The sequence below is a fragment of the Podarcis melisellensis genome, assembly GCF_964234715.1.
Source record: "Podarcis melisellensis genome assembly, chromosome: 13".
NCBI classification, from domain to species: domain Eukaryota; kingdom Metazoa; phylum Chordata; class Lepidosauria; order Squamata; family Lacertidae; genus Podarcis; species Podarcis melisellensis.
The window spans coordinates 20,864,894-20,890,408 of record NC_138545.1 but is presented as its reverse complement, the minus strand read 5'-3'; the positions used below and the strand labels follow the sequence as shown (position 1 = coordinate 20,890,408).

The following is a 25,515-nucleotide window of genomic DNA, read 5'->3' as shown; positions in this document are numbered from 1 at the left end:
GCCCCACAGTGTGTCCTTTAGCTCTCTTTTTCTCTATAATTATTCTGCATAATTGCCTCCTATATTTTTCCTGGAACCCCCTTTCGCCCCTGATTCTCCCTGTACCCATATTCTATGCACCCCCCCACCTTTCCCATTCGGCTTTCTCCTTCCATCGCCAATGCAACCCCTCCTCCCTTTCACTGCCGACACTTCCCCTTTAAGACCTTGCAACAACCTCTCTTCCTTTCCGACGCGTTCGAGACGCTGCCGAGCCTGCTGGGAGGCTTCCCCCTCAGCCAATCAAGAAAGCCGGAGAGGCAAAGGAACGTAGGTCAGGGTGGGCAGAAGCAGGAAAAGAAACCCCGGAGGCATGAGAAGGCTGCCCCTGTCGAGGGGGGCGAGTCCGCCTTGGGCCGTGGCCCCGCCCACCGAGGGGTGTGGCCTCTGAGCAGGAGGGTCTGGAGGGGAGGGGGAGGAGGTGCGGGGGAGCGAGCAAGTAGTTTGTCCTCAGCTGCAGAGAGGTAAGCACAGCCGGATTCCCCCGGGCGCTCCCGAGGAGGATCCCCCTTTCCTTTAATCGCCAGTGACCCAGCTTTATTCATAACTATACCTAGGACTCTTTTCATTTCATGCTGTATCTAGCTCTTCTTGCTCCCCCCGATTCCCAATGGGAACCGGACTGCATGCTTCACACACACACAGAGAGAAAATTCCTGCGACAGTTACTTATCCCTTTCTTCCTTCCTTCCTTCTCTCTCGCCCTCCCTATCCTTGCACAACACCCGCACAACACCTCTGAGGAACAAATCTTGTACCTCTGCTCCCACAGGCCTGCGATCCCAAATCTAATAGCCTCCCCTTTCCCCCACCCTGTTCCTAGCAAGATTCTTAAAGGATCGCTACGTTCCTTCTTATATTCTAGTCTTTTCCGATCCCAAGCCTGCTGTCCAGAGTCTCTTGCAGAGTAAGCGAGGCCTGCACTCCGCCTTCTCTTCGCCTAGGTTCCCTCTCGCTATTGCTAAGGGGGGGAAATCGGGACCCCTGTTCCTTCCTACTTAGATACAGAAGATTTCTATGCAGTCTTCCTTTCAAGCTTCTCTAAAATGCACCCATCCGCCCTGCCAGCTCTTAAATGTTGCAGTCGGAAAGCTCCCGGCAGACCTCCCATCTTACCCTTTCCCCTCCTTCAGCTGTTGCTGTTACTCAAGACTAAATGCAAGCCTTCGAAAAGATCAAGGGGTGGTGGTGGTGGAGAGGAGGCAGAAACTTGGACTCCTGGGTTCCTTAGAAGCAAAACGGGGGTGGGGGGCAAACGTAAGGGAGGTTTTCCATCACAGAGACAAAACTTGGTTTATAATGGTTTAGAGAAGGTGGGCTGGGAGCCAGGACTCCCAAGTAGTCTGAGGAGGGAAAAAGGAGGGTTGAAAAGGATTCCTGCATTGTCGGGGCTAGGACTACATTGCCCCAACTCTACAATTCTAGGATCTGAGGAGGAAGGGGTTTTATTTAAGTACATTGAGAGAACTGGATGCTTAGAATTCTCACCAGTTACGGAGACCCTTCCAGGCATGATAGAATAGTAGAACAATAGATATAATAATAGATAATAGAACATGACCTTCTTTTTCTGATTCCTCCATGCTAGACCTAGACCTCCCCCGAAACCCCTTGTCCTCACTTTCAACCCCTGGGGCACCATGCCACTTGCCCGCAGCCTCTCAGTGACCTCCCTGACAGGATTGGAGGACTGGGATGATGAACTCGACCTAGAAAATGCCATCCTTTTTGAGGTGGCCTGGGAAGTGGCCAATAAAGGTAAGATGTAATGTCTTTTCAGGCTTCTTCTTTTTTTAAGGAAAATGGTGGTGTTTGATGGGCTCGAGCAGGTTGGCAAGTGGAAACCGGAATGCCTGAGGTTCTTTTCTTTGGTGGGGGTGTTGCAGAATTGGGACTAGTGCGTGAGCATAAGGAGGGACTGGGAACACGCCTTGCTGAGATATTTGTAAGCAAAGTAATGCTGAGTCCTGAAAGCCAATAGCCTCCACCAGTTGGACTACAACTCTCATCACCCCTAGCCAGCAGGACATTGGTCAGGGATGATGGGAACTGTAGTCCAAAAACAGCTGGAGACCCAAGTTTGGGGAACCCTGGCCTAGACGTTAAAGCAGGAGTGGCAGGCTTGCAGTCCTCTAGATGTTGTTGGACTACATTTCCCACCATCCCTGGCAATTAGCCACGCTGGCCAGGGATGATGGGAGTTGCAGTCCAGGAATATCATTCTAGAGGGCCATTGGTTCCCCATCCCTGCTGGAAAGGGTAAAGGTATCCTTCCCACAGCCTGATGTCCTCTAGATGTAGTCGGACCTGAGCTCCCATCACCCCTGACCATTTACTTTGTTGATGGGAGCTGGTGTCCAAAACATCTGGAGGGCACTTGTTTGGGGAACAGTGGTGTCGGAGGAAAGGAAGCTGAAAGTCAGGGATCCACTTTTCTCTGAGGCTCCCCTTCCTCCTATAATGGACCTCTGTGGTCTCTTCCTTGCAATCAACAGGTCTGGGAAGTAGATTAGGCCTTATTCCTCCTATGACTGTGCATGGCTCCTCCTAGCTATAAAGCCTCCCCTTTTATGTTAATGCAATATGGGTTGATGGGCAGCTGTAGTGCCCTGTTACTCTGAGTGCTCCCAGTGCAGTCAGCTGTCAGAATGTAGAATGATCACCCAGTGTGCCCTCTGACTGATGCAGTTGCCATGTGTCTTGCTTCAGAAGTCCTGGTGCTCTTTTGTCAGGCTATAAAGTGATTAACATGGGGTGCAATGATGTTGAAAGGATGCGGCTGTGTTGCTGCTTGGACAAGGGGCAGTGGGCTTCGATGGAGACTCCTTTCGATCCTGGACACTTGCCAGCGCTGTCACTATCCCGGAGGACCTGTTCCCATGTGCGCTGTTAAGGACACGACCCTTTGGGAGGTTAAAGTTCTCCTGGCTTCTTCCCCAGAGTTTGAGCACGTGCCTTGCATGCCCCAGCTATATTACCAACACAGAAAGGTTACACTCAACCTCCCCATGTTCATGCACGCACGCACACACACACACAGGTTACACTCAACATACACACACACACACACACAACCCCACACACCGTTCTGTTGCATAAGGAACCTCTTGAAATGTCACACAGTCCTTGAAGTTGCTGCGTCCTTGTATAAATAGGCAACTGTTTAGAAGCAGGAGGGTGGCTGCTTCTGAATGTCAGGTCAGAACCTTCCCTATCCAGTGTCATGATTCAGCCACCTCACCTGGAATCATGCTACCTAGGAACAAAAACCTGACTTCAGTTTTGAAGCAAAATCAAGCTACTAGTCCTCATGGGATTATAAACATGTAAAGCAACATCTGCTCAAAGCATGGTAACTATTAAGAGCCTGTTGCAACTTCTGTTTGTTGGGGAATTGAACTTCTGCATCATGTACTTCCTTTCTCCGCCTGCCCCTGTCACATTAACATAGCCTATTCTCTCTTTCCTCTGTGTGTCTTTGGTTTTAATGGTTACATATCAGGAAATGGCAGTAATGTTTATTTAATATGTGTGTTGCTACTGAAGGTACACTATTCGCTTCTTCCCTTCTGTAGTCCTGGTTCCTTTCCCATTTAAAAAAACCCTCAGCATCCCAGATCTTGTATCTGAAGATGGTATATTAAAGAAGGGGGTGTTTTAGATGGCTTTCTGGGAAACTTCCATTGGATATAGAATTTGGAGGCCTATCTTCTGATGGTGGGTAGGTTGCCAAGAAAATGTTACAGTTGTGCTCTAGCATCAGTCCCGGCTCCACATTGTCTTTTGGACACCATTCAAGATGCTAGTTTTAACTTGCAAAGCCTGCTGTTTTTCTTAGGACATTCAGTGGAAGATGCTCTCCATTGTGACTATTAGATCAAGCATGAGCCATGTCACCAATGCAGCAGAGCCAGACGACTAAGGCACGTGGTGGCTAATGATGGATCCTGAGCAATTCTGGAATTTGTTTAGGACAGCTTTTGACACACTGGACTAAGCAGGCTGAAGCAGTTTTAATGCTTTTTATGTACTGTTTTACATAACTGCATATTGCCTTAACTGTTTTGTTGGTGTGTTAGAAACTGAAATCTGACAAAGATTGCAACCCTATGCATGTGTAACCCGGGCATAGGTTGCACAGAATACAGTGGGACTTGCTTTCAGGTGTAGTGATGCACTGTAATTTTGTAAAACATAGTTGGAATTTGTGTCTGAATGTATCCTATGATACATAGGATATGTGTGCTTGTGTGAAGCACCTCCCCATTAAGCACACCTTCACATAGCGGTTTAGCAAGCTGCTCTATGGGGTGGGGTAGGAGGGGAGGGGCAAGCTGTGGGGCAGGATAAGTGAGGGACTGGGGTGAGATATAAAGGGAGGGGGTTGTTGTTCTGGGTGTAGGGGAATGGTATTTGGCCAAAGGGATTGGGAAGTAGAATGAGCAGGGGTGGCACACCCTAGTTAATATATACATATTTATGTCCTAGTACACTTCGAAATACAGCAATTGTACCCCTAAAGATCTCAACTTCAAATTACTAGGAAGCAGTGTGCCAGAAGAATATTGGAGCGAATCAGCTCCTGAAAGTCTGGAAGGTGTATCAATATTAAGTACTTCTTCCATTATCTCAAAGGAGGGCTTGCATATATTTGTGGAGTGATGAATACAGAACACAGTGCCTTGGCTTCATGGTCATGGGGATGAATGAAACTGGGGTTGTTCAAGGCACATAAGCATCAGAGTTATCAATGTCTAGTAGCTGGGATGCAGTGCTCTGCCTCTTCTAAATACCAGTTTCTGGAAACCACAGGAAGGGAGAGTGTTCTTGTGCTCAGTCTCTGCTTGCAAGATTCCCATGGCCAACCAGTTGGGCCACTGAACAGAATGCAGGACTCAATTGGCCAGTGGCCTGATCCAGCAGGCTCGTCTTATGTTTAGGGCACCTGGGTTGTCCAGGTAGTGGACAGGATGACATTGGTCAGCATTGTCCTTCAGGGCCCTCAGTTTGCAGCCATCCAGCTGAGGTCTTGCGTGAGGCCACATTGGGCAGCAGTGTGCCCATAAATTCCATGTGAGAAGCCTGCATTTATCCAGCCCCAAAATGGCGCTTGCTCCTTATAGAAGTGATGCCCCAGGCCCTTGTATCCTGCAGTGCTGATTTCCTGGCCAAGCCTTTTCACCTACATTATTCATGTAGGTGGTTTTCCACCCTTCTTTTCGATTTACTAGCTTGGAAGAGGATGCAGCAAGCCAAGATGAGATGCACATTTGACAGAGAGAGCCAGGACCATAGGTAGGCGAAGTGGCTTGCAAGTGATGGCAGAGTTCATGCTCTTTCCAGGAAGAGAACTGGCGCCTAACTGGTTATAAGAGAACAATTAGTGCCAGGAATCTTGGAGCAAGTGTATGGCCTCCTTAATTCTCTTGGGTCTGCAGAGTCAGAGCAAAGTACTTTGGGGCAACTCCAAACTGAAAGAGCTAAAGTTTTGATCTGCGCATCTCCTGGGCTGCTGGGGTGGAGCTTGCATCATTCCAGTTTTCCTTGGCAAATCCCAGAACCCCAAAAGCCTTGGTGAGCAGACGCAAGGGTATCTCAAAGCTTCCTTTTTGTATGTGTTCTTCAGTTATAATGTTGAAACAGGAACCCATTCAAAAGAGGTGTGCATCGTGTAGCTGCTTGTTCACCACCCCTGAGTGAATTCTGCCTCAGACATTGCTATGGAAGTGTAGCAATACCCTACTGGAGGAATGAGGAACCTGTGCCCTTGGGATGCTGTAGGACTCCTGCTCCCATCAGCCCCAGCCAGCACGGCCACAGCTTGGGGATTATGGAAGATGTAGTCCAACAACATCTGAATAGCCATAGGATTCCCATCCCTACCCCAATATCTGTACCTAAACCTAAGTAGATGCAACTGAAACAGTTGTGTACTCCTAAGCTACTTACTTCTGCTTATGGCACTGTGTAAGTAAGTGCATCTCTGTGGCATCCACAAATTCATGTTCCCCGCCATGATTTATCCTTTCTCAGTGATGATTTGGAGCCAAACATGTGAGCTGCCCCTACTGAGAACCATTCTGCTTGACCTGCAGTTCACATGTGGAAATTGTTGTGCTGTGCCACAGACATCCATTGGGAGCATGCACGAGCCAACTTCCCCTTAATGTTTCTGACTTAATGTTGGAATGCTTCCATTTCTGATTAAGGATCTAGCGAAAGTAGGCTGTTGCATTGCACAAGGGCTTTTCCTATCGAAGGGAAATAGTGTTAGTAGGTTACTGTATAAAGCACTGAAATAGGTTCATTGAGGAACATCCAAGCAGTACAACCACAGGAGTACAGGAAGAACTCTAAAGATCTAATCTAATCTAAAGACCTGCCTGGTCCAGCATCCTACTTCCTTCAGTAGCCAGGCAGGTGTTTCTGGGAATCCTACGCAAGAGCCTGAAAAAATGCCCCTCCCTTCTTGTTGTCCCCCATTGTGGAATGAATGTGCAAACTGGATATACCCATTGTGACTAATTACCACGAACAGACCTATCCTCCATGAACTGCTTAGCCTGAAGAAATGATGATTAAGAAGCGATACAATAGCCATTTTCAAATATTTGAAGTGCTATTACATAGATGATGGAGCAAATCTGTTGCTTGGGTGGGTGGGAACGAAACTAACATTTGAATTACAAGAAGGGGGATTTCAAGTAAACAGTTATAAGGAACTTCCCGATGGCTCAGCTTTTCAGCAGTTCAGAAGCCGCTGCTGGAGAACTCTCCTTCACTAGAGGTTTTTAAGCAGAGGTTGAAGCCAAGCAGGGATACTGAAGCAGTGGATTTTCTGCATTGGCAGGGGGTTAAACTAGGTGACCTTTGAGATCCTACTCAACTCTGAATCTATGAACTTCTCTGTCCATGTTTGAAAGCCACCAGCCATCCCTATATCATGTCTTAGTGAATCCCGTAACTTTACATCGTGTGAAGAAGCGCTTCCTTTCAGCCTCTCCTGAATCTACCACTGATAATTTTCACATTCAGCATCCTGTGGTCACAAGTCAACCCAATGCCAAGACCCCTGAAAGTGGACGAAACTCCCTCTTTGTGCTTGTTTGCATTGATGTCTGGGAGCAGGTGGGTACCAGCCTATAGGGGGTCAACTAATGCCACCCCTTCTCTCCCTTCAGTTGGTGGGATCTACACGGTTATCCAGACCAAAGCCAAAATTACGCTGGATGAGTGGGGAGAGAATTACTTCCTGATTGGGCCTTACCTGGAGCTGAATGTCCGCACACAGGTAGAGCTCATAGAGCCGCCCAACCCTGCCATCCGCCGCACCATTGACTCCATGAACGCAAAAGGATGCAAGGTAAGAAATGGGGGGGAGGCCAAATTGGGGTCCACAGAGGCCAAATTCTTGCAGCAGCACCTCACCTTCCTTTGAGGCAGAGACTGCAGCTCATTGGTAAAGCACATGCTATGCATGCAGATGGTGCCAGGTTAATCTCTAATTAAAAGAATCAGGCAGCAGGTGTCAGGACAGACATCTTCCTGAGACCCTGAAGAGCTGGTCAGAGTAGCTCATATTGGGCTAGATGAACAAGAGGTTTGACCTGGTATAAAGCATCTTCCTTTCTTCCTAACAGAGGGGGTGTCATGTGACTGTGACTGTCATGTGACTTTCAGTACTGTGCCTTTTCAGACCACAGATGGGAGCCAACAAGATAGAATTGCTCCCCCATGGAAAAAAATAACATTCCTACATATGTGTTGTACTGTTGTATTGTTGTTAGCCGCCCTGAGCCCGGCTTCGGCTGGGGAGGGCGGGATATAAATGAAATTTATTATTATCGTTATTATATAGGAAGCTGGCATGCCTAGGATACATCCAATTTAATTTTGCAGGACTTTAAAAAATAATAATAATCCGATGAAGCTCTTGTGAAGTTCTTGTGAGCCCCTTTCTGCACTCTGAAGTGGTACAGTCTAGAACCTGCTTTGCCACCATTGCTTGTGATTAATGTCTCTCTACATGAGGTTCCCTGGTCTAAAATAAGGGTCTTTTTATTTCCTCTTATCGCATCCTTATTCCTCTTTTTCTTCATTTGGAGTGTATTGCTTGTCACACCCCACCCACCATTCCAGTGGAAGAGTGGGCCATTTCACCCCCCTAAGTGCAAGACACTTATTTTAAAATACAGTGGTACCTCTAGTTGTGGACTTAATCCGTTGTGGGGTGCCATTCGCACCCCGAAAAGTCCACAACTAGATCGCTTTTGTGCATGCACGAAGTACACAGATTGCTTCTACGTGGCGAACCCGGAAGTAAACACTTCTGGGTTTGCTGCATTCGTAAGCTGAAAGTTTGTAACAAGAGCGGAACGCAACTAGAGGTACCATTGTAAATAAAAGCAGAACCCTTCAGGATGCTGAATTTTGCACCCAGTACTAAGCTCTTTATTTTATCTACACTTGGGCAGAATTGTGGAATCGAAGCAGTCCAAATAGCTATCAGTTGGGGTCTCTGGGTCGTGCCTGAATCTAACATTATAATGCAGAAATCTCTAGCACAAGTTTTAAGTGATTTTATCCTTAAAATTGCCGGTACAGTTTTCATCACACCAGGGGTCAAATTTGATAAGACAGCTGGGCTATAACACAGAGAAAGATACTCTTTGTGTTCATCCCCCAAACATTGTGGAGCTGCTCTGCGCTTTCATTGCACATTTCTTGTGGCAGCTGCTGCTGGCATTGACGGCTGTCCACAAAACTGGGAGGATCCCCATAGTAAGCAGTGTGATTGATTCAGGACAAACAAAAGAGAAGTCCTCCTTCAATTAGCACGCGATTAACCAGTGGAATTATCTGCTGCAAGATGCGATGGAAGATCCTGGCTTGGATAGTTTTAGGTAAATCTAAGGAGGACGAGAGACCACTGAGCCACAACAACTAAATGAGACTTGTCTTTTTAGAGACCCAGATCTTACAGGGCAGAAAGGTCTGTTGCTGCCTTGCATGTGAGCCTACTTGAAGCATCTAAATGGTCACTCATTGCTGATAATGGGATGCCTTGGTCTGATCTGTTTACATTACAACTCTTAGCTTTGGAGGTACTGTGGCATAGACACCATTCTTGGCAACTTCCTTATGGTGGATGTAACATGCCTGCTTCTGGGGAGGGCAGTGCAGGTATTTAAAATGTTTTGTTAAGCCAAAGTCCAGAAGTGAAAGAGAAATAATAAAGCTGCTTTCATCAAGGTTTGTGGGTTTCTTTTAGCCCACAGCTGGCAGTCCTGTTCACTACTGCCCACTCTTACCTAAGCTCCCACTTAAGAAGTGCCCAGCCTTTGCCTGCAGGAGTTGTCTACTAGCTGGGCAACTCCCTCTCCTTCTCCCCCTCTCCCCCTTGCCTGCTTTGAACTGTTTTGGTGGCATGCCTGGCCCTTCCTCACTCTCTGGAGATTCTGATCTTGGATGCTGTCTCTCAGTCTACAGGAGACAGGCACAAGTCACTTTTCACAACTTGAGGGTCCTTTAAGCATACTGTGTCCATAGGATTTCTTATTCTTGTAGCCTTGGGGCCAGGGGCAGACAATGGCCTCCAGGCCGCCTCTTCATTTGCACACCTTATGAGCTTTGCACCCTCCTGGAATGCCTGGAATGCATCTTTGAGCTCTGATAATGCATCTTGCTTCCCTGGATGGAGGAGATAGAGGCGTTTCTGAGTGTGTGTGGAAACTAGCCTAGTGTCCAAAGCTGAAACTTGATTGCTTCAGGCCCAGCCCACTGCTGGCATGTGCCCGCCCCCCCCCCCCCGAAGGAAATGTGGCCCTTGGGCTGACAAAGATTCCCCACCCCATCATAGGACTGGATTTCTAGGCCTGTCCTCCCCATAGTTATGCTACTTTTAAAAAAAAATCTGGTAGGATAGGAGGTTGATTCTCAAACTGCCTACCTGACTGGTGATGTCACTACCATCTTTTACGTATTTGTGAAAATTTGTGAAAAACTGGAATTCTAAATACGTTTAATTTTTTTTTAAAAGCAGGAATACTAAACTGTAGTCATGGTGGCTGGGGATGTTCTGTACTGTGGTTTGGCCAGACCTAGAATGAAGTTTGTATTTATATATATGACGCCTGTTTGACTGGCTTGCCCAAGCCATTCTGGGCAGCTCCTAACAAAATATTAAAAGCACAATACAACATCAACCATTAAAAACTGTCCTGAACAAGACTGCCTTCAGATGTCTTCTAAAAGTCAAGTGCAGTGGTACCTCGGTTTACGAACTTAATCCGTTCCAGAAGTCGGTTCTTAAACCAAATCCATTCTTACACCGAGGCACGCCTTCCCTAATGAGGCCTCCTGCCACTGGTGTCCTTCCACTGTTCGGTTTCCATTTGTAAAGTTTGCAAACACTACTTCTGGTTTTGCAGAGTTCATGAACCAAATTGTTCATAAACAGGACTGTTCTTAAACCAAAGTACCACTGTAGTTGTTTATTTCCTTGACATCTGATGGGAGGGCATTCCACCAGGTGGGTGCCACTACCAAGAATGCCCTCTGCCTGGTTCCCTGTGCTTCACGTCTTGCAGTGAGGGAACCGCCAGAAGGCCCTTGGAGCTGGATCTCAGTGTCCAGGCTGTATGATGGGAGTGGAGATGTTCCTTCAGGTATACTGGGCCAAGGCCGTTTAGGGCCTTAAAGGTCAGCACCAACACTTTGAATTGTGCTCGGAAACTTACTGGGCCAAGAGAGAGTCAAGATGGGGTCAGGGCAGAGTGTGTGGCAAAATGAGGAGAGAAGTGAGTTGACTGCTGGCTCTTTCGGGCCTTTCAAGTTTCTAAGCTCCTATCTGCTGAAAACCTTGCTCTGACAGAACAATCAGTGTGATCAGAACAATCAGTGTTTAATTCTTCCCCATAAGATCCTGTTCAGCAGCATCTGATTTTCTCCCAACACAGCTGGATTCATGCAAATGGTTTCAAAAATTATAAGAAAGCAACTAATAGAAGTAATTATTATTCTTTGTAGCTAACCACCCCACCCCATCCCTGACCACGAAGGCAGCTGGGCATTTCTGTCCAGGCAGTTATTTTGGGCAACTCTGAGAAGAACAACACCACGCAGGCGAGACCTTTCACAAAATGGAGATGGGGGGGCGTAATATGAACCGCAGGCTAAAATTAGACATGCACATACACAACACACTCTGCCTCGTGAAGCTGGTTGAGAGGGACCAATGACACTGAGGCCCACTGAGTTCAAGAAGAGAGAAGATGCCGGAATGGACGGGCAGAGGGAAGGGACTGGTGGGAAGAGCAATCTGGGTTAAAAATGGAAGCCTGAGCTCCTTGGGTTCTTCCACAAAGGAAGGCAAGAGCTTGGAGGCTGCTCACCAGAGTTGACAGGCTGTAAGGCCTGTGTTGCAAAGCGGCTTGGCAGAACAGACAGGAGGTGTATAAGTTCTTTCAGTAGATACATAGATTGGCCATAGAAGATGATGGTTACTCTTGTGCAGAGGGCTGATGGGAGTTGTAGTCCAAGACTGCCTCTTGTGCAATTCTGTGAAGAATTTGATGGCCTAGTATAGAGTTTGGGCCTCCAAGCGTTTTAACTTCCTTGTAAAAATCTGAAGCAAGTTTCTAGGCCTCGTGACAAGGAAAGGAAAGGTTTTAACATGTTACAGGCATCATCTGCTGAAGCTCAGAAATATAAGGTGGAGTTTTGAGTGCGATCCGCTTGCCCAGTGCAAATCATTTTCTCTCTGTGTAATTCTAATTCCCTGCCCACTTCTCTCTCTCCTTCTCTCCTCAGCCCTTTTAAAATAAGTTGTTCCTTGAAATCTTCCATCCCAAAATCTGCGTGCATGTACAAATATTCAGGATTTTGCTCCAAACAATACTATGTTTAGGCTCTAAAAATCTATTCATTAGCCTGAAGCCCAGCGTTTTGAATTGGAGCTTTTGAACTGGGAACAAAGCTGAAATATTTCAAGTTTGCATGTTGAAATTCAAAACCCATGCTGCAATGGTTGCATTTTACTGAGGGGAACTTGAGTAGATAATGGGGAGGAGTCGTATTTTACTGTGTGCAAATCCGTACCTACCTGCGATCGGCTAACCTGTTGCGCATATAACACCTGTCCAGGTTTATTTTGGCCGCTGGCTGATTGAGGGAGGTCCGTATGTTATCCTCATTGATATCGGGGCAACTGCCTGGAGCTTGGACCGCTGGAAGACAGAGCTCTGGGAAAGCTGCTCCATCGGGATTCCCTGGTACGACCGAGAGGCCAACGATGCTGTGCTCTTTGGCTTCCTCACAGCCTGGTTTATGGGGGAGGTAAGAAAATGTGCTTCTTCCACATCATATCGGCTCCCTCCCTTTCCCTTCTCCTGTTTTCTCTGGAGATGGAGGACTTACTGCCCTGCCAGATGTTGTTGGACTCCAACTCCCATTAGCTGCAGCTCACACGGCCAGTGGCCAGGGATGACGGCGAGATATGGTCCCAACAACATCCTCAGCGCACACACGGACCTTACTCTCTGTCCTTTCCTTTTTCTACAGTTTGCTGCACAATGTGAGGAGAAGCCTTTCATCATCGGCCATTTCCATGAATGGTTGTCTGGAGTCGGTCTCTTCCTCTGCCGAATCCGGAAGCTTCCGGTGGCTACCATCTTCACCACGCACGCCACCTTGCTTGGCCGATACCTGTGTGCGGGCAGCGTGGACTTCTACAACAACCTGCAGAAAGTGAGTCTTGTGGAGGCCAGGAGGGAAAGGTGATTGAGGCAGGGAGCTATGGGGTTCAGAGGGGGCAATGCTGAAACCTCTGGCTTGCTGTTTTCGTCTTCTGCAAACCCCAGGCTGTTGTCATAAGGCTCCTGGTCTGCTCTTAAATAGCCCAGGAATCAAGAATCTTCCCCCTTGAACCCCTACTAGGTTCCTGGTCTGCTCCAGAAATTCCCTGGTTCTCCACTTCCTTACTTCCTTCCTTACTCAAAAGTCACAAAATCCAGCTCTCATAATCTCACTCTCTTCTCAGAGGTCCATCACCCCCAAGGCCTTTCCAGGGAGTGTCCTAGTCAGAAAAAAAATGTGCAGTCATTGCACAAAATCCAGACACTGTTCCTCAAGGCAAGGTCTGAGGAAATCACATTTTCTCCACCATTCAAAACAGCGATGTTTTCACTGCCAGGAAAACATGATTCTGCACCGCAGCCTGCTAATACTTCTCTTATTGTGGGTGCTGCGTGGAATTTGTTTTGCTTGAGTACTTTCTGCCCTCTTCCATTCCTAAGGTGTCACAATGCCAGGTCCTGTGGTTTTGGTTCAGTTTTGCTGTATCACCTTCCTCTTTAGTTTAATGTGGACAAGGAGGCTGGGGACCGGCAGATCTACCACCGATACTGCATGGAGAGGGCTGCTGTCCACTGCACCCACGTCTTCACCACCGTCTCCCAAATCACAGCCGTGGAAGCTGAACACCTGTTAAAGCGAAAGCCTGGTGAGTGGCAATAGGCAGGGGTCCTCAGTTTTCAAAACTTATTATTATTATATCGCATCTCAGGGCAGTTTACACAATAAAAATACAGGATATAAGCATAAATTAAATAGTTAAAATAAAGCAGGTGACATGCAACCAATAGGGCAACCCCTCAACCCTTTTATTTTAAGCTCAGTTAAAAATTGAGAGGGGTTGGGGGTTTTGGCAGGCACTGGTTTGTGTGTGTGTGTGTGTGTGTGTGTGTGTGTGTGTGGTCTGAGGATGCCATAGTAACCAAGGGGGTTGTGTAAGCACTGATTGGCTGCAACCTCTTCCTTTTCCAGAGCTGTAAATCACCTTTTCAGAAAGTGCAGATTTAAAAATAAAAATAAACAGCATGGAACAAACCTGAAACATTGTCTTGTTGCTGTGACTCTTGCTTTTTTGGTACATTTGTGGGTAGCTTTCAAGTGTTTGTCAGGTTACTGATGATCTTTAGAGAAAAGAAATAAAATTCTGCGTCTACTTTTCTCTGCTCTGTTCTCCACTCCCAACATATCCAGATATCGTGACTCCCAACGGACTGAATGTCAAGAAATTCTCTGCCATGCATGAATTCCAGAACCTCCATGCCCAGAGCAAAGCTCGTATCCAGGAGTTTGTCCGGGGACACTTCTATGGGTGAGTCTTTGTGGGCCCACTGTGAGGTCTGGCTTTGCTTTGCTTTGCCTTCTAAGTGCCTTGTCAGTCAGTTCAGTTGCCCCAAGAAGGTGAGTTTCTCTGGACAGGAAAAGGAAGGAGGTAGTGGTGATCAATCTAGGGAGAATGCAGTTGGGTTGAAATATCAAAGTTTTTACAGGGGGTGGACAGAGCCGGAAACTACCCTTTGCCTCATTTATCCTCATACGGTCTTAATCCTTGTTATACAGTATTTCACATTCAGAGAGGCAGGAAGTGGAATTAGAGGGCTCTTCCTTTTTTAAAAAAGGGGGGGCAAGTGTTCTCTCAGAAGTTGCATTGATGGCCTAAAAATATACAACTTTTTTTTTTAAGTATACCACGCATTTCACCATGTGTCTCTAAATGGCATACACAAAAAAAGAGTACAGTATGCAAAATGTTAAACATAGATGAAAACTTCAGAGAGCAGGACAACATTCATGGTGCAAAGGCCTCCTGGAATAAGACAGTTTTCACCAGGTGCCTGAAACATAGCAGAGGCAGTTCCTGCCTGATTCCTAATGGGGAGGAAATTCCACAGAGTTGGGCCTGCTACATCGAGAGAAACTTCCATTGGTCCCCCCCCCCCCATCTTGCTTTGTTCTTACCTGCCTTCTCAGTTATTACATCCTTGGGCACTTTCGTCTTCTTTCTTCCTTCCTTTTCTCCTCCCCTCCCTTTTTTCTTTCTTCCTTTTCTAAACTATGTTGTAAGCCTGAAGGTAGAACTTCCATTGATAGTTTTGTGATTTTGATCATTTGAATGGTGTCTAGTTTCCTAAAGTAGTAGTAGTAGTAGTAGTAGTAGTAGTAGTAGTAGTAATAATAATAATAATAATAATAATAATAATAATAATAATAAATTATAATAAAGGGTATAATAATAAATAATACACATTGGCTGAGTTCCAAAGAGCTACTAAGGCTCATGTAAAGGTCTTTAACTAGTTTTATGTTTACATATGTGTGTGTACTTTTCTCCCTTTCAGCAGCTGACCTGTGCCCCTAAACACACATACACTTGGAAGCTTCTCTCATTTTAAAAGCAGTTCCCCCTGCTGGAGGGTGAGGAGTGGCTGTTGTTTAAAGTATGCAGGTACTAAGAAGGAAGTCCTATTGAACCTAAAGGGGCCTGCCTTTGTGTAAACCTGCTTAGGTTTTTCTCCCTCTCCTAAAATGCCCAGGGCCAGCCAGTGAAACTGCTGAGTGGCGGACAATAACAGAAAGCATTTCTTTACGAAGTGCCTTCTTATTCTCTAGGCACCTGGACTTCAACCTCGACAAGACCATTTTCTTCTTTATTGCTGGGCGCTATGAATATTCCAACAAAGGGGCTGACATTTTCTTGGAAGCTTTGGCCCGACTCAACTACCTGCTGAGGGTAAGCAGAGAAGCAGGGGCTGAGGTGGGCAATCCAGTATGACGAGGTGGAGGGAGGGATGTGGCTTGTAGGATTTGGGCCTAGCTATTACATTAGTAACTGCTGGCCTTCAGCATCATTGACAGCAAATGCAAACCATTGTTTTGTTTCGTTTCTAAATTTCTACCCCGCCCTTCATTGCAAAGGGCAGCAAACATCGAAAAGTGAAAACGATACAATTTAAAACAAAATAAATACTTAAAGCATATAAAAACTAACAAAAACATGAAAAACAATAACATGCCCTTATAGTTGCTAATTTCCCAGTTGCCAGGAACAGTATCTCTCAGCCTGTTTTTTTCAGTTTCTCCTGAATGCTTTTGAATTTCTCCTGAAAACCAGTAGTGATCAAAACAGATGCACCTCACTAGAGAAAGCATTCCATAAGCAGGGAACTTTCACCTCTTAGAAGACCCAGTCATGGGTCAACGTGAACCAGGCAGCAGTCAGAGGCAGCACTTCCACAATTTATGACCTCTGATAGGCCTGCCTTGAATGGAACCATGCATTTGAGGGGAAACTATGATCCCAGAATGGCGTGGGGGGGGGTGTACAAACAGGGAGAACAGAAGAGGAGTGTGCACTTGTGTTGATGTGCCTGCTTTTGAGAATTATTGGTAGAAAAGTCAACCTTCTGGAATTCCTTTCCATGTTCACAACTGTTGTGGAGATGGGAGGCATGGCTTTTTTCCCAGCCGGATCTTTCTGGAACTCTGTTCCAGCACCTCTCAGGTGGGCGCCATTGCCATTAATAAGAGAACAAGGGAGGCGTTTGTGGTGAGTTCCGGCACCTCTTTTTCTAGAAAAATAGCACTGATGGGAGTTAATGGCATATGTGAGAGAAGCAGGTGATACAGCTTGCGCCCTGTGTGGTGAAAGCAGGAAGAGCAAGCCGTGGGTGACCTACCCCATTCACCTTCTCTCCTCACAGGTCAACGGCAGCCAGACCACAGTGGTGGCCTTCTTCATCATGCCAGCCCGGACCAACAACTTCAACGTTGAGACTCTCAAAGGCCAGGCGGTCCGCAAGCAGCTGTGGTGAGTTCCCTTCGCACAGGACACCCGGATGCTCCCTGAGGGGGGATCAAGAGCCACAGTACACATAACATTCCCTGCTCCAGAAGCCGCTAGGCTTCTCTCTCCCTTTCCAAGAGGTAGAAGAGCCAGTGTGGTGTAGTGGTTAGTGCTGGACTAGGACTGGAGGGACACAGATTCAAATCCCCACTCAGTCATGAAACTCACTGGCTGGTCTTGGGCCAGTCACTCAGGAGGGCTGCCAGGTTTGAGGGGGCTCTGGGCAAAATGTCTTCTGGGCCTCCACCACCACATGCACGCCATGCCGCTTCAGGCACCCTCAGCCTGATGCCTCCTTCATTGCTGTGCTCCACTTTGTTCCCTCAGCTTACCAGGTGACATCAGGAAGATGTCTCCCCCCACCTAAATATTCACTGCAGAGATTTAGTGCCCACAAGCTCTGCTGTAAATGATAAAAATTGTGGTGGCAAAAAAGGGCATTGCAGAATTATCAAATACTAGAATAAATAAAAAAAGGGAAGGCAGAATTATCAAATACTATAATAAATAAAAATATTGAAATCCACCTTTCTTCTCCAGTCTGCTAGCCTTCACTGGCAAACTTGAGGGGGATCCATTAGCCCCAGTACTCTCCCTGTGTTTACCTCGTGGTCCTGATTTCTCATTCAGAAGCATTCAGGAATCCTGCCCTAAGTTCATTATTTTTCTCACTCTCTCCCTTTTGTTTTAAATCTAGGGACACAGCCAATGCGGTTAAGGAGAAGTTTGGCAAGAAGCTTTACGAATCGCTGCTTGTGTAAGTGGGTCTCCTGTGAGAAGGCAAGAGGGACGTGGGGAAGGGGCTCAACCCCCGAGAATGGGCTGGGTTGCCATGGCTGCAGTGGATGAGGTCTCAGGGTCTCCTCCCCACACTGTTCTTTGCCTTCTGCTTTTGGGAAATCTTGATTCTGACATAGACAAATAATATGGGGAGCTAGAGTTCCTCTCTCCTTTATCCATTCCCATTAAGCTCTTCCTTACCTGTTCTTCTGCCTCAGGGGGAATCTTCCTGACATGAACAAAATGCTGGACAAAGAAGATTTCACTATGATGAAGAGAGCCATCTTTGCTACCCAGGTAATAGGGAATTTTCAGAAAAGAATAAGAAATTAGGCCATCATGTGCGGAGGGGAGAGGAGTAGGAGCCAGAGGAGTTAGAGCAGAGGATTCTAGGAAACCTGGCTCCTTAGTTATTTGAGTTAAAATGTTAGCTGAGCAGGATGGTGGTGATTGGATCAGCATTCCTGAATTCACTGAGAGAATTCAGCTGTAGCCCAAAAATTTAAGAGGATACCAGGCTGGAAAGATCATGAGGAATATCTTAACCCAAGCTATATCTTTTTTTGCTGTTGTTGTTATGGTTTTTATGGTTTTGAATGACATCTATTAATGTGTCTGGGCTTTCTCCCCCCCCCAACCAGCGCCATTCTTTCCCCCCAGTCTGCACCCACAACATGCTGGATGATTCCACCGACCCCATCCTCAACACCATCCGACGCATCGGCCTCTTCAACAGCAGCGCTGACCGCGTCAAAGTAAGTGGCAGGAGGCTGACTACCTGCAATAGTTTGCCGAAAGTTGAGGCACTTGACTGCCTTACAGAAGGAATAAACCTGGTTTCACCACAGTGAGGGTCATCAGAAGCTTCAGTCTATAAAGTCTGTGATGTTGAGAAGTTGAAGAGAGTTCTTCCGCCACCTGCCAAGTGTCAGATTTTCCCAAATCGAACACGGATACTTTTTTGTGTTGATGGTGGGGATTATTTTATTCTGCTGCTGTGGCTTTCCTCTGGGCCTGGCTGCTTAATGGTGGTCCCTGAGGAGCTGACCTCACATCCTCTGTAAGGGCCCGACCTTGTTTGTGAGTTAGAACTCCATCCCTGGACTATATACGAACAGTTTTGTCTGCAGGGAAAAGGATGTTGGGCAACTGAACTTCCAGCCACTGTGTCTTATCTCTTCCTAGGTCATCTTCCATCCCGAATTCCTGTCTTCCACTAGTCCTCTCCTTCCTGTCGATTATGAGGAGTTTGTTAGAGGCTGCCATTTGGGGGTCTTCCCTTCTTACTATGAGCCGTGGGGCTACACGCCAGGTAGGCTTCTTTGGGGGAGGGGGGCAATTGGGAGAGTAAATAAACCCTAATGGTGCAAGGATGGAACTTGAGTTCTGTGGTCAAAACCTGATACTGCAAATATGGATTACCTTTGAGGGGGGCGCTCTGCACAGTTACAAACAGCTCCTCCTCATTGCTCTGAAGTGCTTAATCTTGGCACTTATTTTTTTTATTGCAACGAACAGTTTCACAACCAGGAAGATAGATAATGAAAGGGCAGGGGGAGGAGCAAGCATGCCAAGGAACAGGTTTGTGTATAACTTGCCATTCTTCCATGGTGAAACTCAAGGCCACGTCTATGAGGTTACCAGGCAGCCTCCCGTCCACGGGTTGACTGCAGCCAGACCTCCATGGAGTTAAACAAATGTGTGCAGCAGTCTTGCTGAACTTATTCTGCTACTGCTTGTCCTGAAGAGACGCAGAGAACCATGCAGGGCAGTGAAGCCTCAGTCCTTCTGAAATAATGCCAGGCATTTCCTTAAAAAAAGGAAAAAGCAAAGCTGAGGTTCTCTTTATTCTGAATTCTGCACGTGTTCCCTTTGCCATTCCTGGCTATTGTAGGTTACAGTCTCCACCCAACAAACCACAGAGCCTTTCTCAATCTTTTGGTTTTTTTCTCTCCCCCCCCCAAAAAAAATCCTCAATTTTCTTTTATTACTTCTGCAAAACTTGGGGTTCCCCAAGCATGTTAATATCTCTGTCTTATGTGTGGGTGGTGCTGTTTGGGCTGTATAAGGATCAGTACTTCTTCCTCCCCACCAAAAAAAAACCAGCAGTAGATGGATGTGGCAAACCAGAAATTTTGTTTCTATCATGTCCTGAGCCTAAAAGGTAGAACCATTAGAAAATGCATTACAATGAATTAGACTAGTGGCCCATCTGACCCAGTTTACCCAACACTGATTGACAGCAGCTTTCCATTGTGGCCCTTTGTGGAGATCCCGGAGTCTGAAGCTTGGGCCTTTTTTGCATTCATAGTAGATGCACTACCACTGGGCTACGACCTTTCCCCCAACATGAAAACTTACAAGGGCTATAACTGTTTTAAGTGTTTGGTTTATTGTATTTGCAGGGCTTGATGTTTTTATGATTTTTATTGCTTTTCTTTTTGTTCCCTTTGTGAATGATGCCAGTGCAATAAAGTTTATGATGATGATGATGATGTTTTAAATGAGAGAAGTGCAGCTTTTTCTGCAAGTCTGAAACCAGATCTTGTGGACAGTTCTGAAGAGAAACCCCTTCAGGCTCGCTGCTACCATCTTCAGCTTGTTAATGTTACCATAGGAAAAAGCACATTGGAGTTTTGCTGGTTGGGTTGGCTAATCACTTTCTTGAGCAGGTCCCAAAGACTTTTAAACCCCGAGATCATCTTCTCTCTCTCTCTCTCTCTCTCTCTCTCTCTCTCTCTCTCTCTCTCTCTCTCTCTCTCTCTCTCCCTCTCTCTCTCTCTCTCTCTCTTCCCAGCTGAATGCACTGTCATGGGCATCCCCAGCATCTCCACCAACCTCTCCGGCTTTGGCTGCTTCATGGAGGAACATATAGCGGATCCATCTGCCTATGGTTGGTGTTATGAACTGTGAACCAGCACATTTGGGCACTCTTAGACAGACAGGGTAGTACGGTGGCCCTATGGGCCAAACCTCACCTAGATACAAACACCAGAAAGCCTCACTGACTTATCTGGGAATGTAATTTTAATGTTTCCATGATAGATAGATTAGATAGATACAGTGGTGCCTCGCAAGACGAAATTAATTCGTTCCGCAAGTCTTTTCGTCTTGCGAGTTTTTCGTCTTGCGAAGCACGGTTTCCCATAGGAATGCATTAAAAATCAATTAATGCGTTCCTATGGAAACCGAACCGCCTTCAGACCAGGTCTGGGGACAGTCTGTCCCCCGACCTCTTCTGAAGGCTGGCGGGGGCGAAAGTCTTTGCTTCCCCCCCGCCTGCCTTCCCGGGACAGTCCCGGGGGCTTTTAAAATGCTGGCAGGCGGCAGCGAAGCCTTCACTGCCGCCCGCCAGCATTTTAAAATCGCCCCGGAACAGCGGAGGAATTCTCAGCTGTCCCGGGGCGATTTAAAAGCCCCCGGGAAGGCAGGCAGGGGGACAAAGACTTTTGCCCCCCGCCCGCCTTGGGAAGAGGTCCTGGACCTCTTCCGAAGGCGGGCGGGGGACAAAAGTCTTTGCTCCCCCCTGCCTGCCTTTCCGGGAGAGTGGGAAGGCAGCGCTGCCTTTTCCGCTCTCCCGGAAAGGCAGGCAGCGGGGAGCAAAGACTTTTGCCCCCCGCCCGCCTTCGGAAGAGGTCCAGGACCTCTTCCCAAGGCGGGCGGGGGGCAAAAGTCTTTGCTCCCCCCTGCCTGCCTTCAAAAGCCGTCCGGGATAGCGGGAAGCGCTTCCCTGCTATCCCGGACCGCTTTTAAAATGCTGGCGGTGGGGAGCAAAGCCTTTCGCCCCCGCCGGCCTTCCTGGACCTCTTCTGAAGTCCGGAGGGGGGGGGAAAGGCTTTGCTCCCCACCGCCAGCATTTAAAAAAAGGTCCCTGAGATTTCCCTATGGGCTTTCGTCTTGCGATGCAAGCCCATAGGGAAAATCGTCTAGCGAAGCGTCGCAAAAACCGAAAAACCCTTTCGTCTTGCGGGTTTTTCGTCTTGCGAGGCATTCGTCTTGCGGGGCACCACTGTAGATGATAGATAGATAGATAGATAGATAGATAGATAGATAGATAGATAGATAGATGATAGATAGATAGATAGATAGATAGATAGATAGATAGATAGATAGATAGATGATAGATTATTTTGTGTGTTCCAAGGAGCTCAGGGCAGTATGCAAGGTTCCCCATGCACAAACTTAGACCTTATCATTGCAACAACCCTGTGAGGCAGGCTAAGCTGAGAAAGAACAAATAGCCCACTTCACAGATAATTGTGGATTTGAACGTGGTTCTCCCAGTCCCAACCACTAACTCTACCCAATACTACACCGAACTGGTTGTCCCTGTCTGACACTCAGATTTTACCTTAAATGGTACTCAGGCATTTCCTGAAAAGGAAAGAAAAAGTAACTACTGGGTTGTGGGGAAAGACTTTTGACTCAGGATTCTGAAAACATCTTTTAAGAAAAAAAGAGGATTCAGCCAGACTGAGCGAAGGGTTGAGGGAACTGAGAGTTCTTTGGCCTTGAGAAAGGAAATTCAGTGGGACCAGACGCATTAGAGCAAAGGATGCTGGGAGCCCATGACCCGTGTCAGGCTGAGGGACAGTAGGCCGAGGCTTCACACATCAGTTGGGCTCCAGCAATATAGACTGATCACAAATTGCCAGTGCCGGGCAAATAGGGCAGAGTACCACAGAGACGGCCGTGGGGTGGGAAAGAGCAGATTTTTATTGTGTTTGTGTGCTTTAAATGATGACCATTCATTTGGGAACAGGAGGTTCAGGCCTGTGCTTCAGTTTGATCGATTCTTAGCTCTTCATACTGGATTAGAGTGACGTGTGTCCTTTAACCCTTTCTGAATCTACCAGGGATCTACATCCTGGACCGACGTTTCCGGGCCTTGGACGAGTCGTGCACGCAGTTGACCTCTTTCCTCTACAGCTTCTGTCAGCAAACGCGGCGGCAACGCATCATCCAGCGAAACCGCACAGAGCGGCTCTCCGACCTCTTAGACTGGAAATACCTGGGCAGGGTGAGCTTCCTCTGCAGCAGCGGGAGGGTGGACATATTGGGAGAGCCAGGGCAGATAAGGGAAAAAGCACTTCTTCATGCAGCATATTGTTAAACTTTGGAACTCCCTCCCACAAGAGGCAGTGATGGCTTTGAAAGAGGATTGGACAGATTCAAGAAGGACAAGTCAGTCCATGGCTATTAGCCACAATGGCTTTGTTCTTCCTCAATGGCCAGAGACATTATACCTCTGAATACTTGGAATCGCAGTGGACAGAGGGCCTCACCTCCAGGCTTTCCACAGGCATCTGGTTGGCCACTGTGAGAACAGGATGCTGGACAAGATGGCCATTGGCCCGATCTAGCAGACTCTTCTTACGTTCATGTATTGTTGTATCTCACCCCACTGTGGCAATCTCCTTTTCCTGCTCTTCCCTGGCATTTCAGCAGCCTCCTTCAGTTCTCCACATGCTGCAGCTCACCTCTTTGCCACCAGAGGGTCTCATTTCAAAGGTCAGCTCTGGCCATGTTTCCCAAAAGCCTCTGCTGAAACTTAACCCAGCCTTCATTATCGTGTTTTTTAGCTTGCCTTCTGTGGTACTTGCTGGAAGGGGAGACAAAAGCGAGGAGGGGTCAGGAGTGTTAACTTCTGCTGAGAACCAGACGTGGAACAGCCCAGGGCTGTGTGGCGTAAGGGCCTTAGACTGCCTCTGTGAATCTGCAGAGTCTCTTTCTCTTGCCACTGAGTCCCAACAACTGTGTCCTGGACATCTGGAGATAAGATGAAGAATTCCTGAACCTCCAAACGTCTCACTTTATAAATGGCTTCCAGATGAGTGTTTCTGAGGCCTAGTTCTCACAGAGGTGGTTTAAGCCCTGTGCTTGGTATTTTGAGCTGGCGGTGGGGGGGTCTTGCAGTCCTCCATACAAAAATATCTCCACATACAGAAAATGAGTACAGGCGACTCTCAACTTAACGCAAGGGTTACGTTCCAGGAATCACGTGTAATGCCAAAGTGGCGCATATTGTGTGCTCAGTGGCAGGTGGGATTGCCAAAGTCGTTTTCCATGGAACCCCTCTTCCTTTCCCTTTTTTTAAAAATATTGTTTGCCACGTGTGTAGAGCTGAACGCATACAAGTTAAATGTGTGTACGTTTCAAGTTTCCTGCATATGATTTCAGCTTGGGTGTCAGTGGAAGAAAGCAAGTTGCAAGGGAGTATAATAAGGGAGCCTCTCTAATGTCCCTTTTCCCCCTGTCTCCTTCCTCCCTTTGCAGTACTATATGTATGCCCGCCACATGGCACTAGCAAAGGCATTCCCTGACAACTTCACCTACGAGCCGCATGAACCAACAGCGGTAAGGCACCACGTGGCCAAGGAGAGGGGTGGGGGAACATAAGTCTGATTTATTTGGGGTTCTTTGCCCCAGGAGGGGCAGGTACCACTTACCTAGTGCACAAGGCCATAGTTCAGCGGTAGGCTTGTATGCAGGGCTTTCCCCCCAGCCAGAATTCAGTTCTAGCACCACTCAGGTGAGCACCATTGCCATTATAAGAGAACAAGGGAGGCGTTCATGGCGAGTTCCGGCACTTCTTTTTCTGGAAAAATAGCCCTGCTTTGTAAGTATGTACAAGGTCTGGAAAACGCAGGAGGGGAGTGCATGTTTCTGAGCACAATTCAAAGTGTTGGTGCTGACCTTTAAAGCCCTAAACAGCCTCAGTCCAGTATACCTGAAGGAGCGTCTCCACCCCCATCGTTCAGCCCGGACACTGAGATCCAGCGGCGGGGGCCTTCTGGCGGTTCCCTCATTGCAAGAAGTGAGGTTACAGGGAACCAGACAGAGGGCCTTCTCGGTAGTGGCGCCCGCCCTGTGGAATGCCCTCCCTTCAGATGTGAAGGAAATAAGCAGCTATCTTATCTTTAAAAAACATCTGAAGGCAGCCCTGTTTAGGGAAGTTTTTAATATTTAATGCTGTATTGTTTTAACACTTGATTGGGAGCCACCCAGAGTGGCTGATGAAACTCAGCCAGATGGGCAGGGTATAAATAATAAATTATTATTATTATTATTATTATTATTATTATTATTATTATTATTATTATTTAAGCTTGAATCCTGCTTGCGGGTTTCCCCACAAAAATTTGGTTGGCCCCTCTGAGAACAGGATGCTGGACTAGATTATTTTATGTGTGCACAGCACTTGAGGGCAGGCTCTTGCAAAGAGCAGGCCGCCTAATACTTCTCAGTGGGAAGAAATACTCATTTAGGTTACTTAGGCAGAGCTGTGACAGGGCAGACTTCCCCACACTGGTCCCCTCCTGGTGGTTTGGACAAGACGCCCCAGGCAGTGCAGCCAACGGTGAGAGGAGTTGTGGCCCAGCGACACCAGGCTGAGGAAGTCTGAGGCAGGGCAAAATAACTAGAAAATCGTGCCAAAGGCTTCATGGAAAACATGGGTGTTGAGGCAGGGTTCAAGGCATTGCAGTCCATGAGGGAGCTGGGGTGGAGTCGTGTGATTCATTCTCTCTTGTGCCCTTTCTCATGCCTCGTTTCTCTTTCATTTCCCCGCCCCCCGCAGGCTGAGGGCTTCCGCTACCCCCGCCCGGCCTCGGTGCCGCCATCCCCCTCCGTCTCCCGCCACTCCAGCCCCCACCACAGCGAGACAGAAGAGGACGACGAGCGCTACGACGAGGACGAAGAGGCGGAGAAGGACCGGCAGAACATCAAGTCCCAGGCGCTGATGGGCAGCGTCCCCGAGTGGCGCAAGCGCTCCAAGAAGGGCTCCAGCGAAGCGAGCGTCTCCTCCACCGCCAGCACCCCAACCCCCAGCAGCCCCAGCGACCTCAGCAGCCCCACCAACTCCCTGAACGAGGAGAGGAATTAGTGGGGGTGGGGAGAGAGAGAGGGGGCCGGTTGCGCCCCGGCTCGCCCTCCCGCTCCTTTCCACACCTGGCCCCCCACCCCCATAGGTCAGCTGTTCTCTGGTGCTGGATTCTGAAACC

The 25,515-nt window shown here is 47.6% G+C and overlaps 1 protein-coding gene across 1 annotated transcript; it reads left to right on the top strand.

The window, feature by feature from the left end:
- The first annotated feature begins 352 nt into the window (after window positions 1-352).
- On the top strand, window positions 353-25,451 carry GYS1 (glycogen synthase 1). The gene is made up of 17 exons (XM_081885944.1): window positions 353-504; window positions 1,624-1,797; window positions 7,221-7,402; window positions 12,184-12,375; window positions 12,601-12,786; window positions 13,396-13,540; window positions 14,083-14,200; window positions 15,499-15,619; window positions 16,590-16,696; window positions 17,430-17,489; window positions 17,731-17,809; window positions 18,154-18,267; window positions 18,698-18,824; window positions 20,310-20,405; window positions 22,369-22,532; window positions 23,789-23,869; window positions 25,092-25,451. Exons 2-17 carry the CDS (start codon window positions 1,680-1,682, stop codon window positions 25,395-25,397), a joined length of 2,196 nt encoding a protein of 731 aa, XP_081742070.1. The 5' UTR covers window positions 353-504; window positions 1,624-1,679; the 3' UTR covers window positions 25,398-25,451.
- Window positions 25,452-25,515: the final 64 nt, after the last annotated feature.

Excerpts from the sequence above, each read along its gene's own strand:
- GYS1 (XM_081885944.1), top strand. The coding sequence starts at position 1,680 with ATGCCACTTGCCCGCAGCCTCTCAGTGACCTCCCTGACAGGATTGGAG. Across the intron at positions 13,541-14,082 it reads CCTGTTAAAGCGAAAGCCTG|ATATCGTGACTCCCAACGGA; the intron begins GTGAGTGGCAAT and ends CAACATATCCAG. Across the intron at positions 23,870-25,091 it reads AGCCGCATGAACCAACAGCG|GCTGAGGGCTTCCGCTACCC; the intron begins GTAAGGCACCAC and ends CGCCCCCCGCAG.